At 36.1% G+C, this 18,368-nt stretch overlaps 2 protein-coding genes across 3 annotated transcripts; one reads left to right on the forward strand and one right to left on the reverse strand.

Annotated features, from left to right (window-relative positions):
• Positions 1 to 7,250: 7,250 nt before the first annotated feature.
• On the forward strand, positions 7,251 to 10,930 carry LOC126627536 (glutathione S-transferase F13-like). Its single transcript, XM_050297131.1, has 3 exons — positions 7,251 to 7,461; positions 7,604 to 7,652; positions 10,226 to 10,930. The coding sequence occupies exons 1-3, from the start codon at positions 7,315 to 7,317 to the stop codon at positions 10,681 to 10,683; spliced, it is 654 nt and encodes a 217-aa protein (XP_050153088.1). The 5' UTR covers positions 7,251 to 7,314; the 3' UTR covers positions 10,684 to 10,930.
• A 170-nt stretch (positions 10,931 to 11,100) lies between these two features.
• Positions 11,101 to 17,708, reverse strand: LOC126627532 (rop guanine nucleotide exchange factor 14). 2 transcript variants are annotated; one of them, XM_050297121.1, is made up of 8 exons: positions 17,470 to 17,708; positions 16,198 to 16,328; positions 13,181 to 13,570; positions 12,820 to 12,974; positions 12,660 to 12,734; positions 12,280 to 12,549; positions 11,768 to 12,115; positions 11,101 to 11,535 (listed from the first exon to the last, which is right to left on the reverse strand). In XM_050297121.1, exons 2-8 carry the CDS (start codon positions 16,262 to 16,264, stop codon positions 11,179 to 11,181), a joined length of 1,662 nt encoding a protein of 553 aa, XP_050153078.1. In that variant the 5' UTR covers positions 16,265 to 16,328; positions 17,470 to 17,708; the 3' UTR covers positions 11,101 to 11,178. The 2 variants fall into 2 exon arrangements, with proteins under 2 accessions (XP_050153078.1, XP_050153079.1); XM_050297122.1 differs by lacking the exon at positions 17,470 to 17,708 and adding an exon at positions 16,448 to 16,468.
• Positions 17,709 to 18,368: the final 660 nt, after the last annotated feature.

Consider the following 18,368-nt stretch of genomic DNA (forward strand, 5'->3'; position numbering starts at 1 on the left):
TATGATGAGAGACAATACAACGGCTACAGTAGTAGCTATGAACCTTCTCACTCCCAGAGATAAAAGAATACTTGCAAAGAAGACTGATGAATCGGTTGTTCAAGACTTTTTGGCTTTAAGTGTTCAGTGTGCGGGCTCTGTTTCCAATATGGGCCAAAGCCTACTTGCTCAAACTTGCCAAGTTGAATCATTGATGGCTGAGGTGGCAAGTCTAAAACAAGATATTAGAGGGCTCAAGCACGAGAATAAAGAGTTACACGTGCTTGCAAATAATTACTCCACGAACTTGAAAAGAAAGCTCGACCAGCTGCTAGAATCCGAAAGTCGGATTCGAAGTGATCACCAGAGATACGTAGCTAAATTCTGAAAGCAACTAATGCCTTCCCCTTCTGGTGTTTTTCCAAGTACCGGGGCGTCACATGATCAATCTCCAGTGCCTTTCCTTTCTGGGGTACTGCCGAGTACTGAGGCTTCACATGAGCAACCTTTGTGAAAGTTTCATCCTGTTTGTTTGTTTTAACTCATGTGTATGCACATATCTGTAATTTCTCGGAGATATTAATAGATAAGCATTTTTTTCATTCTATGTATTGTGCTAAATACAATAAAGCATATACTTCACTAAGATGTGGTACTTCTGGGTCAAATATCAATTTATATTTTCCCTCATGAAGATAAATGATTGTTCTTAGTGTCTAAATATTGGTTACTCACTTAAGTATTTAACTCATAATCTTCAATCCATATGATTCTTTAATATCATAAACATCATAGATAAGATTCGTGTTGGCGTATTGTTCGATCTGTAGTTCGAGACAATATTTCTCTCAACACTTTATAATCTTTTCAGACTCTTCAAGAGTCCCAATCTAATATCATCAACTCTTCATGAGTTCTAATTTAATATCATCAACTTCTTGCAAGAGATTTTAGTATGTTGCAACAATATCATAATGATAGTACTCACTAAAGCAATTTATACCATCCATTGGTATTGAGTACATAATTTATGTTTTACCCTTCCGGGTCTTACTTCAAGCAATTTGAATCCTTCAGAGATTTTTTACACTTTATGACATATTTTCCTTTCGAATTTATACAGAGCAATTTTGCTCCCACGTAAACTTGAGGGATTTACTTATAAAGATATGATGTGGGCAACTCATAACCCTTCATATATAATTCTCCATTCATATGAACTTGTTTACAAGGGTATAATTTCATGTTTCAATTAGTAACCTTGTGTCATATTATGTGAGTGTATTTTACTGTATTACAAATGCCCATATGTAACCTCGTTGGTTCAACATCTTTTGGCTATTTGTATTGTATTCAAGTATATAGGTCCATTTTTCCATGTTCATACAAAATTGTAATGGAATTGACCTTCTCCATTTTTGGCCAATAATTTTTGTTAATGGAAAAAGAACAGGACTCAATATCAACATAGCTCATTGATGAATTTAGTAGCTACTTATAAAAACTAAAATTACCATTGGTTATCATCAATTCAAGATCCCATATTCTCATGTGCATGTGCATGCATAAAAGCTTTTCATTTCTTTGGATATCCATTGCCTCTTCAAGGGCATTACACTATCTCTTCTAGGATAGTCGTAATTTAGAGAATGCGGATCATAACCTCCTCTTGAGCGTTAGAGAGCTTGGATTTTAATCTCCACTTCCGGAAGTTGAGTCATTGGAACCTATACGTCTATCATGCTTCATGCATGAGACATCAAAATTCCCATGTCCACGGATTGTCCTTTCTGGGACTTATATCCATGCAACGACTATCATGCTTATGGCATGCAATAGTTATACTTCGAGAATGCAATAGTTCAGTAGTGCCATATTCTTCTTTTTTTTAAATGACTAAATCTTTTGAGTCTGAAGGTATGCCACGCTTCAGGTGACACACCCCGACCTAAATCAAGGCATGTTGGCCGTCATGTGGGAGTGATGTAATCATGTGCACAGTGCAGAAGCAATAGAGATAAAAGGGAATTTCAAAGGAATAAAAACCAAACTATTAGCAGAACTAGTTAAGATAGAGTGCTAGTGAGAGATTAAGTGCGAAATACACAACCAGAGCATAAATAGTCTAAGTGCAGTCAAGCAGGACAAGTACTAATAATACAACACCCGAGGGTGTTCCTACATGGTGATGTTGTGTCAAAACCCCTGTCAGAATCCTCGTGATCCACCAAAGCACTTCTACTTAAAACCTAGAAGGGCGCAAAACAGAAAGTGTGAGTGGGCAAAAACAAAACTTTTCAAAATCATTTCATTTCTCAAAAGTTCTAACCCCTCGCCGTTAAACCTGTATAATTTCCCAGAAAATAATAATAATAATAATAAGTTGTATCTGAAATTTTACTTAAGATGAAAATCCATAGAAGTATACCATGCCAAAATTTCTCAATGCAATGCTATAGGTAAACCAGGCAAAATATATAAATGTCAAATATCGCATCAGCCAAATCTCTCTAACTGAAACTGCACTGCTAAGTATATAGCTCGTAACCAATCTCAATCATATCAAATCAAATCCTGCACACGAGTCGGAACCACCTACAATTGTTTTTATGACAAGACAAGGTGTAAAGTAAATTTGCTCTAGTGCTACGATCATGTGAAGGCTGTGCAAATGATCGCGAGTCACATATGAGTCGAAACCACCTAAAGTGGTATGTACGACAAGCTTGTGCACCTAACTTGGATCCAAGGTAAGCATACAGTGCGGGAGGTGAACATCACGTGAAGGACTGTACCCTAACTCTGAGCAGAAGCACTAATACCGGGTGCAAGTTTATGAGCTCTCAAAACACCACATCATATTTCACATAACTGAAGTAATCTCAATCTTTAATTTATGAACTTACCTGGCACTTACCTGTACGTCCGCAGCACCAATTATAAATATATGCAACTACTAATGCATAAATAAAATAGGCAGATACTTTGCATGGTATTTCAAAATGTATAATCATTCAAATTCATTTTCTAGGAAACAAATCTCAAGTATATAAGTATATACAAAAAACTGAAAGCCCACTCACTGGTATGTCGAAGGGTCGTAGCCTCCGAGCCTCGATTAATGGCGCTCATCCACAAGATAGGTCTCACCTATATGCGAAATAACTGAATAAACGTTATTTAAAGCACATACACAAAACTATGAAATAATTTCTCATACATTGATCAAATGGGGTATATAAATATAACATCGTGACCTACACAACTCCATAAACATCCCCAAATTCTTAGAAATAATTTTGGAGTTGTCACGCACCGGCGAGGGCACGACACTACACCCCCCCCCCCCCCCCACGCGCGGCCAACCTTGACGGAATCCTAACTGCCGTTAGGAATATTCCGTTAAAATCAACCAACGCCGTTAGTCGCCATTAGGAATATTTTGTCAATTTTGACGGAATATTCCGTTGTCTCCTACCTTCGAACTCCGACGACCGTCGCCATCGCTGGAAACTGAAAAAACTTTAAAACCTTATAACTTCTTCATTTTTGTACCAAAATTCACCAAATTTATATCAAATTGAAGCCTTGAAGGAGTAGAATAAAACCTTACCACTTTTAGACCCTAAAACTTCAGGAACTTGCCGGAAAAAGTTCCGATAATCCAGCCAAACTTAAAACTCGCCAATCTCAAATTCCCGACGTCCAATTTACTTGGTTTTTCTTCTCCGAGCTTCGTAAGGATGTTCTAAAACTTCCTACAAGTTTCAAATCTCCTGAAACATCCATAATTACGACCACATGAATAGTACCCCGAATTAGGGATTCTTGTCCTCGTGAAATCGAAGGTTTCACGTCTTACAATTAGTATAAATGAACTCAGAAGCTTGCAAGGAGTTCAAAATTACGTTATTGACGTCGATCCGTGCATGAAAGCTTGAGTTCGAAGTTCGTCTGTACGGCTTGTACGGAAAATGGAAAGAAGTCTAAGAGGGAGGAGAGAGAGAGAGAGAGTACGGGAGTGATGTGTATGTGTGTGAGTGAATGTGTGGTCCAAGTTGGCAACAACCACCAACCACAAACTAGGAAAGTTTAGTTCTAATTCGTCCAAAATAATTAGAACTTAACATATTGGTCCACAACCCAAGTCTAAACCACACAACACAACTCAAAACGTCCAAGGGCATATTTGAAATTTCATGCCTAAAAATATAATATTTCAGGACGGGTTGTGACATCAAGCGTGCAACAGATAAATCATTTACTGGCTCACTATATTGTCCAACATGGACATTAATTCTTGTAGGCACATTTGTAGCAAGTATATGTGATTTCATCACTTTTGTTGAATCATTAAATGCATCTGGCATTTGATTGACAAATCATTGCATCATTCAATTATTCTTACTTCATTTTCATATTGATTGCTTCGTGAATTAAAATAAGACAAATTCTTTTCGTTCTTCTGGAATGATATTTTCTTATCGTTCTTCTGCAACTGTGTTATTTTCTCCCCTTAACGGCGGGAAAATTGTCTTATCAAAATGACAGTCCGCAAACCACACAATAAACATATCCCTAATCAAGGGTTCTAAATATTGAATGATAGATGGTGTTCAACATCAATGCCCAATTGGCAATGAAGCCTCATTTCAGTACGTTGTAACAGTGCAATAAGCACTTGATAACACAATCAAAAACTCGTAAATGTATAATGTTTGGCTGGTTCCTAAACACAAGTTGTACTGAGAAGTATTGATGGTTCGTAACAAATCTCAACCAAATTAATAATGCATCATGCAAAATAGCATGTACCCATGTAAAAACTGGCAATTTTGTTTTCTTGAGCAGAACGCGAATAATCAATTTCATCCACTTAATAAATGTTTCTGCTAAACCATTTTGAGTATGGACATTGGGAACTTCTGGTCCTTATTTAATAGTCTATGGATTGACACTCTTATATCCTTTATTACAATTAAGTTGAGGCAATGCGGCACTTCAAACTTAACTACTCATCAAGGAACTTCATGTCCAATCTTAAAGATCAAGGGACTTCATGCCCGATCTTTTTGCATGATGGAACTTCAGGTCCAATCATTTTTATACGATGATGATCAAGAAACTGCAAATTCTGATATGATCAAGGAACTTTGGGTCCTATATATACTCACCGTAACCAAAGAGAAGTACAATAAATAAATTAAAGTAATATGCGGTAATTTCAGCCATAGTAAATAAATTGCATTTAAGTAAATAAAGCTTGTGGCAAGGGCTTTAATTCAGCATCATTCACATTAATCAAAACTTAAAACAGTATGCGGTAATACCGTCCATGGTAAATAAATTGTTTTAAAGTAAATAAAACTTGTGAAAGTGTTTTTTTAAACCAACATCATTCACATAAATAAATATTTTTCCTTCTTACTTTTTAGATGGCGCAACATCATCCAAAAGTCTTTACTTTTTATTATTATTATTATTATTTCTTATTCATTCACATGCACCATTCCAAAAAGCCTTTGCTTTTTTGTCTTTTACATAGTGCAACACACCTTTTCAAAGCCTTGGCCCCATTTCTATTATTATTCTTTTCTGTTCACAATTCCAACACATCAAAGTAGCTTTTTTGGAGCTTTATGGCTGCTGGCTTTTCTTTGCCCTGAGCAGAAGCCATCATAATTATCTTTTAACTTCTTGTAGGTAACAAGGAGCTCTGGGGATTTTTCAAACTTAATTAAGACACAGAGAGACTAATAGGGTCTGAAACGTCAACTGTTCTACAACATAAATAAAGTTATTGCATGATTTTTTGTTAAAAGTCAAAATTTTGAAGCATTTATCATTAGTTTTTTGTATATATAAGGGTAAATTACACAAAACTACCTCAACTATAGGTCGAACCACAATCTCATACCTCATGTTTTAAACATTACAATTTCATACCTCAACTTATGAATTCATTGTAATGTCAAACCTCCATTAAATTTTCTGTTAATTTAGCTGTTAAATGATGACGTGACAGAAGCTAGGCCCACTCCTTCGCCTACTGGAATAAAAAATAATTAAGAATTAATAAATTAAGAATTTTTTATTTAACAATTAAAATTAATTTAAAAAAAATATATTTTAATTAGTTATTTAAAAATATTTTATTAATTAAAAAGGCTTGGTTAAAAGTAATTTCAAAAAGAAGCAAAAACCAAAATCGCAGGTTTGCTTCTAGACCGTTGTTCTTGCTTTGGCAAGAACCTAGATTCACCCCCGCCGTCAAAGTACCTTCATGTTTCTCCTCCTTCTTCTTCCCTCTATCTCCTCTTCTTCTCTCTCAAACCTTCCAAATTTGTTTCTCCGGCGGCTCCTAGTCAAAGCCAAAAGCCTCTTTCTTCGTCGTCCTCCGTGGAATCTCCTGCTACCTCCACATGTTCCAAGCAGTCACAAGGCCATTTCTGAAGGGATATCTGAGGCCGCGACGGAGATTCTCGCCCGGATGACGACGACCCAACTTTAAAAACCTAATTTTTTTTTTTTTCCCAAAAACTTATCAACCGTTTTGAAGTTGAAGATTTTCGATCTCGATTGAGGAGAAATTCATCGTTACCGTAGACCGACCGAATTTTCCCTTTTTCGAGGGGTTTTCCGATCTCGAAGTCCCGCTGGTTTTCTTGCGTTTTCTGGGGTTTTGATTCCACTTCCCTCTGGTTTTTAAGGAATGGATTTTTTTTTGGGAAAAAACCATACAGAGAGAGAAGACATTATATGGCCTGGAGTTAACACTTTCTGGAATTGAGGAGCAAGAGATGGGTTGCCACAAAATCCATATTTGAGATGGAGATGGGTTGCCACAAAATTCATATTTGAGATGGAGATAAGGCTTCTAGGTGCTCGGGTAGGAAGAACCGAAGAAGAACAATTTTTCTCTTTTTTAATTAATAAAATATTGTTTTCAAAATATTTTTTAATTAATTTTAATTGTTAAATAAAAGATTCTTAATTTATTAATATATATATATATATATATATATATTATTTTTTTCAGTTGACGAAAGAGTGGGCCTAGCTTCTGTCACGTCATCATTTAACAGAAAATTTAACAGATGTCTGACATTACAATGAATTCATAAGTTGAGGTATAAAATTGTGATGTTTAAAATATGAGGTATGAGATTGTAGTTCGATCCACAGTTAAGTTAGTTTTGTGTAATTTACTATATATATATATATATATATATATATATATATATATATATATATAAGTAGGAGCCTCCCTCTTACCTCACATCTTCATATCTCCATTTTCTATTACACGCAAGAAAAGAGACAAAGACAGAGAAAATGGGAGTGAAAGTGCATGGTGTTGCTGTCTCGACATGCACATCTCGTGTCTTAACCATTCTCCATGAAAAAGGCCTTGATTTTGAGCTCGTCCCTGTTAACCTTCTTGCAGGAGAACACAAGCAGCCCCCTTTCCTCGCCAAAAATGTAACTAATTAATTACGTGTTTAATTATCAGATTCCTTATATTCTTCGTCAATTGATCGATCGGATCGATCGAATCGATCTTTTAATCGCAACGTATATACAGATTTATATTTCTGATCTCGTTTTTGTTACAATTCTGCAGCCTTTCGGACAGATTCCAGTGCTTGAAGATGGTGATCTCACTCTTTTTGGTAAATATTCTTCGTTGTTTTCTCTAACGTATATATCAATGGTTTCCCTGTAATTTTCTTTCCCTTTCTCGTTCAGATCCGCTTTTACAAATATATATGCACCTCTGTTTTACAATTTTTTAATATAATTATTTTCAAACCTCAGATTTCTCTGGCAATTGTATCATAATTATGATTTTGATTAGCATCACGATTCGTCCTCCTCCAATATCGGTTTGATTTCCTATATTTATTTACTTTTAGAAAACTAATGAAAATGGTCTAGAAACTTTATGTTTAAACACAAAGTAAAAAGTAAAATAAATAGTACCAGAATTAACTTTTAAAGTTAAAATATGATTTTTCGTTAGAGTGAACAGTACCGGAAACTTTTCGTTAAAGTTCTTTTATGTTTTTTTGGTATTTCAATATACATCACTCATCGGGCAACGTCCATGTTGATTTTCTACCAGTTTTTTAAATATTTTAATAAACATAACGTTTCACAAATTAAGACCGTCAAGTCTCCTGAAACCCATCCCTTGCTGATGTTTAATTCTTTTTATAATTATCAAATTTTAATTTTTTGAAGAAAATTTGAACTTACCTCTATATCATAATTTTTTCAGTCTCACTATAAAAAATTAAAAAAAAACCTTGACTAGCCACAAAAAAATTTCAGTCCCCCCTATTAGACAGATGAAATTTTTTAAATATTGACAAGGACAATCATCTCAAATGGAGTCCCTAAACAGGGACAACACTATATAAAATGATTATAAAACAAATGTAGTGACAAAATAAACCTCTAATGGATTGAAAAGTGAGTCTCTAAAGTATACAGACTCACTAGATACTTGTGCATGTAACCACATAGGGGTGGGTTCAAAAAACCGAAAACCGAAAACCAAACCGAACCGAAACCGAAAAAACCGAACCGAACGAAAAAACCGAACCGAACCGAATTCTTTTGGTTCGGTTCGGTTTTAGTGATCTAGAAACCGAACCAAACCGAACCGAACCGAATTAATTAAATTAATTTTTTTATTTAATTATTTGTTTTGGGTATTATTTTCTAAACCCAATTTGTAAGTTAAAATGTGCTAACCCAATGTGTTGCCAAACTTTAAGCTCAAAATATTAAAAAATGCCTATAAAAACTCTAAACCCTAACCTATTATTTCTCCCCCATATAAGGTTCCGGAACCAAACCTCTTCCCGAAGTACCTACATCCATCTCCATACCACTGTCTACTTCTGCGCCAGCTTTCTTTTCCAAATCTACTCTCATATAACATGTAACATAATCCATAAACATTTATTTCGGGTAGATTACTTAGGTAATTTGTGATGGAAAAGAATCCAACACACACTACATAAATCCACCCACGCATTACCTTTACTAATCAAGTTGTCAACATGCAGTTACAAGCAAACAACACTGATCTTTGAACAACATCATACAATTTAACTTTTCTAAGTCATTTGTACGATTTTTGTGTGATTTTTGTGTTGTGAGGTTGTTAGTTTGGACTTTGAAAGACTTGATTGATAATTTTAGTTCAACTTTAAATGTTTATTTTCATTGTCTTTGATTCTAGTTAGAATGTTTATGTTATGATTGTGTTGGATATGTTAAAATTTAAAATTTCAATGTTTTTCATTTTTTGAAAAAAAATAAAAACAAAAAACCGAAACCGAACAGAAACCGAACCGGAAAAAACCGAACCGAAATTTCGGTTTGGTTTCGGTTTTGGCAAAAAACCGAACCGATTTAAACCGAACCCACCCTATAACCACGTATAGAAACTATATAGGAACTGAAATGGTGGAGCCCAATAACAATTTAAGTGGAAAAATTGGCCCGCCAATTTGAGTACTCCCAAGTGCTGACAACGCGCGGGTGCAAAAGGGCAAAAAAGGGAAAAAGATTCTCTACTCTCTGTTTTTTTTATTTTTTGTCCTCCCCTTCCTTTCCTTCTTATTTAAACGATGAAGGTTAAGTCACGTTAATATCTTATATAAATTTTTTATAGAAAGAAAAAGACAAAATAAAAAGTGTGAAATGAGGGGATGGAAAAATGAGGGGAGAGAATTTTAATCCCTGCAAAAAGACTCGAGGACATGAACTCCAAATGCTTATGGCATAGTTCTTCTCATGAATTAGTTGTTGATAACATGCCCAGCATGCATTAAGAAAAATGTAATATAGTAATTATATATTTTTTACTTTTAACTTTATAAACCTCTTTTTTCTTTTATCATCGTTAAACTATGTATGTGCATGTGTGAATTGAAAACAAGGCATCTTAAATTATGTAACAATGTTTGTTAAGCCCAAAATTAAAAGTTTTGTCAACTCTCTGTTAATTATTAGCACGTGAGCCTCAATTGTAAGGCTAAAAATATAAAGTTAGCCTCACATGTGTATATTTTTTCAAATTTTGATACTTTTCATTGTTTTTAATTCACGTAAATATTTACTGAAACGTTGTTACAATATTTAATGTTTTGGATTTAATCCGGAATTATTTGGTGCGAACCATTTGTTACCTTTTTATGATACTCATTTGGAACATTTGTTTATATGGCAGAGTCAAGAGCTATCACTGCATATGTGGCTGAGAAATTCAAGGAAAATGGTGTTGATCTGATCAGGCACAACAACCTCAATGAGGCAGCTCTGGTCAAGGTCTGGACAGAGGTGGAGTCCCAGAGTTTCCACCCTGCAATCTCTCCCATTGTCTTCCAACATATCATCGTCCCCATGCGCGGACAAACACCGGATCAGGCAGTCATCGACGCCAACTTGGAGAAGCTCGCGAAAGTTCTGGACGTGTACGAGGCCAGGCTGAGTAGCACCAAGTACCTGGCTGGTGATTTCTACAGCCTTGCTGATCTCCACCACCTTTCCTACACTTACTACTTCATGAAGACTCCGGGGGCGTCGTTGGTGAATGAACGTCCACACGTTAAGGCTTGGTGGGAGGACATTTCTTCTAGGCCTGCTTTCAAGAAGGTGGCCGAGGCTATGACCTTGGGACAAAAGTAGTGTCCACAGACGAAAACTAGCTTTTGTTATCAGAAGGCAGACTTGAATCTCTCTGCTAGAATAAGTGCTTTCCTCTCTGCTAGAATAAGTGCTTTCAGTCGTTAGAAGGCAGACTTGAATCTCTCTGCTAGAATAAGTGTTTTCCGTCGTTAGAAGGCAGACTTGAATCTCTCTGCTACAAAAAGTGCATTAGTAAGTGTGATGGATCCATTGTTCTTGATCTTATGCCAAATTTCTAAAAGTTCGATTTTTTATTTTTTTTTACGTGATCTATAATTTTAGTTAAGGTGTGTGTGCGCGCGCCCGTGCATGCACGCCCCAGTTCAAATTCTGGCCGGGCTAATTTTGTGCCAAATTTTTTCTACCACTGGATGCACAGAAGCAATGGTGTGTTATACTACTCGGAGAGTTGCTAAATTGAGATTTGTAGTACCGCATTAAACATATATGATAACCATTTACAATAAGAGTTTCTGCTGCTCCCATACATTTTCATCAAGGGGAGTTTGTAGGGGAAACACTTACACAAGCCTCTCTACCAATGCACCATACACGTGATCGGCTTGGTGTTGCAGTCACAGGGCTATCTTTAGCTACATTATATGAAAATTCTAAAACGATGCTACCCAAAGTAGAATCAGAATGCCGGGGAACCCCACTGTTGCCATCAATGAATGAGTAAGTGTTTGAGTTACAGCTGATACTAGTCCCCGGAAGGTAACATGATTCTGTACATGAGTCGGGATTGTGCAAAGCATCTTCTCGCAAAACATCTCCTACTCTGGACAGTATGCTGAATGCCAAGTTTCCAAGTACTCGTGAATATGCTTCCAGAATTGAATGACCAATATCCTGTAAAGTAAAGGAAGGTGATCACCAAAATCTACATCCCACTTTTCCAAGTATCTGAACAAGTTTATCAACGTTCATATGGTAAATTTCGGTTTTCAAATCGAAGCTGTTTGTGTACGGAAACTCCACAAAACAAATATCAAGAAGCTTATATATAGTTTGAACTTTGAAGCAATAGGCAGATCAACTCAAGCTTTTCTTGGAATTGAACGGATATACTTACGAAGCTTACCTTGCCGTATTGGATTTTTGTAACATCTAGAAAAGTTTGGGGAAGGTTGGGGTATTTGGTCTTCAGCTGCTGTATAAGTACTTCGGCTTGATCCAATAGTGACTCCATCTTATCAATCTCAGATAAAGGGTCCTTAATGAAGGACCAAGATGTTCGAGCAGGAGATTTACTGCTCGCTTGTTCTGCAATTCTTTCTTTCCAAGAGAAAACAGCAGCTTCCAGCCTGTTAATGACCTCAAGGGCATTGTGCTCGGATTTTAGATTGAGTGAATTGAGCATTTCCTCAGCTGAGTTTGTTTCAGCAGTCAAGACCTTGTACAGTTCCTCGCTAAGGCTTGCTTTTCCAGACTAAATACATCGAAAGAACTATAATTAATTATCAATGATGTATTGAACATTTAGACGTATAATCATCAAGCACGTGATGAAGTTACAAGAATTTGATTTTAAATTGTCTATGTAATCGATGATTAAGAATGCTATGAAACAAAAAAAAAGAGAGGCTGTATTACCTTCGGAAGTGCATCCCTGACAATGGTTGGCACTGGCATTTCAAGCAGCACACTTTCGTTGATAGATCTGGCAGCCTTGAATACTTGATGCACTATCCTACCATGACTAAGCAATTTCCTTTTAGCTGTATCAGAGAGCCCAGTAGCTGGTACTTGGGGTGTTGGAAGCCACCATCTCTTGCTCTGACGTGCCATTTTGTTCCTCCCTTCTGCCCGGCTACCTCCCTCTGCATACCAAAACTCAGTATCGACCATTGCCTCAAGTGTGTCCTGATAAATTGAAGATTAATAAGGCGAACAAAAGATATTAGTTAAAGTGAAAAGCAAAAAGAACAAGTAAATTTTCCATGGTTATCGTTGGCAATGAAGAGACCACCTACAATAAGCATGGAGTCCAACTTCTTAAGTGCTGGAAGATTCACGTGTATGTCTGCACGGGCTTTTGGGGTCATAATCTGCAGCATTAAGAATCACACACCAATCTCATTACCCTGAATTACATTTGTATAGTCAATACAAACCAACTTAACTGAAACGTACCTCTAGTGTTCTACCATTTGCACCATTTTGCTTGGCAGGAACCAGCTCAACCATATAGTTCGTAGGCGTAAGAAACCAGTCCATTTCTCGTCGCCATTTGCTTTTCCTATCTTCAGGTAGTGGTTCGAGTTTCCACAGCTCTCCAAAAATCGTTGCTGCAAGTGCAGTTTTATATTGATATCAGTGTAATGAAGGCAATGTCTAACAGTTACAAAAATAGTTTATGCTACTAGTTCCGAATCTTCTGATACGATCATACGAATAGTTGGCTGTTCATGAATAATGCCAATCTTACTGGCTACATGGTGTAGGCAATATGGTAACGTAATGTGCCATAGTGAGAAGCAAATTTAAAGCAAACCTGCCAGGTTTGTAATGGCATTTGACAGTGCAAGTGCAGTGCTGAGGCCCCTGTTCCCTCCGGTGACATCTTCACCCAATAACAGCTTTGCAAATTTTTCTTTCATTGCCTCGACATCTGAGTTCTGAAGCGGATAATCAGGTTTTTGGTTAACATAGAAATGCTGGGGTCTGTCCAAGTGATCCCATTCATCAAGACTTTGTTCATCCTTGTTCACCGTCATCCATTTTGACGAGAAAGATCCAGAAGCATCCTTTCCTGAAGAACAGGTTGATGCATCATCGTCCAGTGAGTCAGTTACAAAGCCATCTCCCCTACTTGTTCCGCTTTCATTTTCAAAAGATTGACTGCTGAGTATGCAATTTTCGAGTCCATTGTATGTCATTATCCCTGAAACGCGCAAGTTTAATCTCATCATTTTAGACAGATATCAGATGGATCATCCCATATAAACTTTAATCCTTGCAGCAAGGCAGCAAGGCAGCAAGGCAGCAATGTAATTGCACTGTTACCAAACTGTCACAAAGAACTTCAAGTAAAAACACACAAGATAATTCACACGCCGTGTCGAGGAAAAGACATAATCAGTCAAATCTGTCCTCCTATTATTGGCTCTGAACACTATAGTGACGGTGAACCCGTTCTACCTAGGTCCCTCTTTAGCAGGAGAGAAAGTGAGATGTGAGCACTAAAAACAAGCAGTGGCTTAGTGTTATTGTTTGATGTCAGTTTCTAATTTACATCAGAAAGGACTCTTCCCATGATCATTGTTCACTTTTTTCCTACTAAAAATACAGATTTGAATTGAAAGCAGAAGCTTCCTCACTCAGTACAAATTGGATCAAGCAATAGAGAACTTTTCCAGGGGAAAAAGCATTTTTCGTTCAATTTAAGAATCGAACTATTATTGGCATGCCAAAAAACTCATCCACGTTAACGATTACATTGTGTGGTGGTTAAGATTTGAATCTGATATGAAACACATGCCTAAAGCATACATGCAAAAATTAGAAGGAAATCATTGTACTTTTTTAATTGAAAAGTCTTGCAGACAAAGACAATGACTTTATTGCGCTCCGCCACCCACTTACTTCATTGTCTCATATAAGGAGTGTTTCCACTTAAAATGACGCTTCCATACGGTGCGGGTCCACTAATCTATATTCTAAATCAAATAATGAAACCTAGGACGAAAGGGTGAATGCTTTTAAATTTTTAATCAACTAAGTTACAAGTTATTTGTTTTTTTTTTACAAGTACATTGAAATTCTTAATAAAAATGCAAGTGTTATCTAGAAAAGCACTTGAGGTGCTTTTTGAAAGAAGCCCACCACAACAGGAGCTTCTTCGAGTGCACTTCAAGTGCTATTTCGAACTCATAAACACTTCTAACATTTTATACCAAACATGACCAGAAGCATTTTGGACAATTTAAAAACAATTTTAATTATTTTAAAAGTACTTTGTTTGATAAATCAGTCACTCTATTTGGTATATCTCCCTTTTTGCAAATTCAAGAAATAAAATTTTTTAAAACAAAAAAAACTAAGAAGGAAGATTCCTACTTTCCATGCTAAAACAAAGCCGAAGGGTTCAAATTATGAGATAGAGCCCAATGGGGTCCGCACATATAAAGGTAAAGTCCGGCCCACTTAAAATACCTATTGCCCTGCAAATTCGGGCAATTTATTACCTAACTTTTATTTTTTATACCTACCAATCATCCTACAGTTCGATTTGGTTGATCTAGTGAAATTGCATTTGATCTTACTCCGGCAAAAATGACGAACATGAAGCAAGTTCATCGTTACTGTAGCATCTTAATCTAATAACATAATTTTACTTTTAAGTTTCTATACATGTAATATTGTATTATTAATTGAGATTCTAAAACGTTGCATGACAGTACAACCGTTCTATGTAACTTAGTCTCCTTTTCTGGAACAAAACATTAAATCTTCCAATAGTACCATAAATTTTCCAGTCAGAACATATAAATGCAAACAGCAGAGGATGCATGGCAAGCAAAATACACATTGGGACCCCTCCCCTCCCCAGGATTCAAACCTAGCCTTGCAATATGGTGAAAAAGAAAGAGAGATTATATTTAAACACCCTAATTTACTTCTTCCACACTCTTTTAATTTTTTAATATTTTCTACACACCACTAACACTTGATAAAAAAATATTAAAAAATTAAAAAGGTGTGGAAGAAGTAATTTGGAGTGTATGAATATAATTTCCCAAAAGAAAAACAAGTCCAAATTTGCATTTCCCCCATCCCCTACAAGTACAATAAAATAAGGATGGCGTTGTTCACATGCTCATGTTTATCTTTCTTACACTCCTTTAAATTTTCAACAGTCGGATCGAATAAATTAAAGAAGATAAATTGACAAAAATTGGCAAAGTGTGTATGAGATAAAAATAAGTGTAAATAGCACTACTTTAAAATGGGTGAGGATCCTCTCCAGATGCTCTTAGTGAGTTTGTTAGGATATCCGTTCATCGTACATCGTGCGGCCGACTTTCATCAGGTACTATTTGTGTTTAATTTTAAATAAAAAATTCAAAATAATTTTTAACCGCACAATGTATGATGAACAAATAAAATATGAGAATCCGGATAGGATCCAAATTCCCTCTAAAATAAAAGCTCGGGAGTGACTCTGCAGTCCGCACCAATGTGGTAGTTAGCAGGTGCATTTGATATGAAACCTGAAAACCCTAAAGTGGACAAAATTGCGCAACTTGTTTGTCATATTCCACCGACTTAAGGTGACCATTCAACTTAAATCACCGAAAATTTTAAATAATTTGAAACTGAAATAGATTAGAATATCGCTTCGTTATTGTTTTTAGCGAATCAATTATGTTACGACTACTTAACAAATTTGGTTGTCCAAGATGATTTATGTGCCGCTAATGTAGCGACTGGACAAGCCTTTGACAATCGTGGACACACCAGTGATCCAACCCGTAGGAGAGAAGAAAAAATGGTTTGAAAAGCACTTACTCTCTTGGTCGTCAAAGTCGATGCTAATCTCCCGGTCGCGGGTGCAACAAGCAAATCTTCGCCTCATCCTTGTTTATTTTTGCTCCTTTCGATCTTTTTGCTATTAGGGTATTGTCCTCAAGCAATAAAACCTAAGGAACAATCAAGATTAAAAATACGTATTAGAGTCCATTACATTGTAAAATTGAAATAAAAAATGCATTATCTTAGAGGGAAAATGTTAATGATTGCCTTAGGGTCTTAATCTCACTTCACTAACATGCGCATCTCTGACTAAGTGTATATTTTACCCACTTATTTAACAATTAAACACACACACTAAGCTCGCTTAAGCAGTAGCTGCTTAGAGAAGATATTAAATATACAGATAAATACAAAAATAAAATAAAATAAAAACCCACTCTGCCTGCAAGCCATGTGCAAAAACACCATAAGTCCACACCATAGCTAATGACACGTTGTAAAAGTCAAGGCAGTGTGAAATTTTCTCCCTTTCCTTTTCACACTCGTTTTCTTCTCTTTTATATTTTTACAATACACATCTAGTTACTTTTTCGATATGATATTCTAAGAGGTGTTGTTATTGGCACGGTGAATTTTTAACGTGCCAATAACAGCACTCACTCTAAATTACTATATAATTTACAAAAAATAAAAAGAAGTTATCCATAGTTGTACGCACAAGTTGTTCCTCTTAACTAACTTGATTCACGAACGAACTACAAATTCTTTTAAACTAAAATCTGCATAAGAAATCAACTGAACTAATTCACGTATGCGCTACAAATATATATTTTTTAAATTATTTAAAAGCAATGAAAGACGTGTGGGCGAGTATCCATGTCTTTGACTGTTAGTTCCACAAGTGCAATTATTTTCTCTGGTGATTCAAATGAAGGTTCGTTTTTGTTGGCAAACACTCAACAGCCGTTTTCAGGAACTTCAAAAGCAACTTAGGACCAAAAAGGAAAGACCTTTACAAAGAGAGTGATTATTGCGAGGACTGCCAAATCTTAAAAAGATGAAGAAAGTGCTTTTGGAAAACGTCACTTTTCCACAAAACCCATGTAATATTTTATCGTATTGATTTAAAAGCATAAGTTCGAATATATAGGGTTAGTCTGTTAGATCCCTGCATTTAAACAGAAATTACCAAATAAATAAATACACAATCCCAAAACTATTGGACAAAGCTTCAACCTTTATCCGTAATTCTTGATTATAATTGTTAAGAAAGCACTTAAAAGCTTAAACAAATCACATTTTGCGTACCTTTTAATTTGCAAGTGTGAATCAATCTTCAAAAACATATCACTTCCTCTTCCAGCTCAGCACCTGCCATTGCTGCAATCAACTGGAGCTATTATTCTAGAGAGAGAGAGAGAGAGAGAGAGAGAGGGAGAGAACTGGGGATAGGAGGAGGAGGAGGAGGAAAGAATGTATGTAGGGGGTGTATACACAGCGGCATTTAATTTTTAGAGAGAGGGAGAGGCAGAAGAACACAACAGAAGAAGAATAAGGACATGGATATCAAGGAGCTGCTTTGAGAGGCTCCTCTTCCTCCTCTCCATCTGAACCGTTCAATACATAACCAGTGGGACCCGCAATCATGTTTTTGACGGCAGATATTTGTATGGGGAATTCGGTGAAGGTCCACTTGACCTGGACTTGATGAGAGTGGGTCCTACTCCTAAGTGAATTTGTGATGAGATCTTAGTGCGCAGCGCCGATTTGTAATTTCAAAAACACTCATCGGATCCATAAATTACGATTTTTTTTTCTCTCTCTTTCTAAATCGAAGAGAAGCTTATTTGAAATTGGCTTCACTTTTATGTCAAACGGAATAGGAATATAGTTAGTTTGCGCAATTTACCAACCTTAATACGAGTTGATTGAGCGAAAGGAATTTGTAGTATTTATAGAATTAACGCTTGTTTCTACACTGAAATAATATGTTTGAATCTTACCTCGTTTTGGTTTTTGACAATCTATTTTTTATGTCAATAGATACTAGTTTTTCTTCATAACATCTAAATTCCAAGATTTTTCTTCGTATTAATAAGGGAAGATCTCACAACCCCTCAACTTTTCCAATTTTGTTATACTACCATATGTACTAAATTTTATTTTTAAGTTAATCGCCAAAATTTAACGTCTCGTTATAACTTAAC

Source organism: Malus sylvestris, chromosome 6, assembly GCF_916048215.2.
Source record: "Malus sylvestris chromosome 6, drMalSylv7.2, whole genome shotgun sequence".
Classification (NCBI taxonomy): Eukaryota; Viridiplantae; Streptophyta; class Magnoliopsida; order Rosales; family Rosaceae; genus Malus; species Malus sylvestris.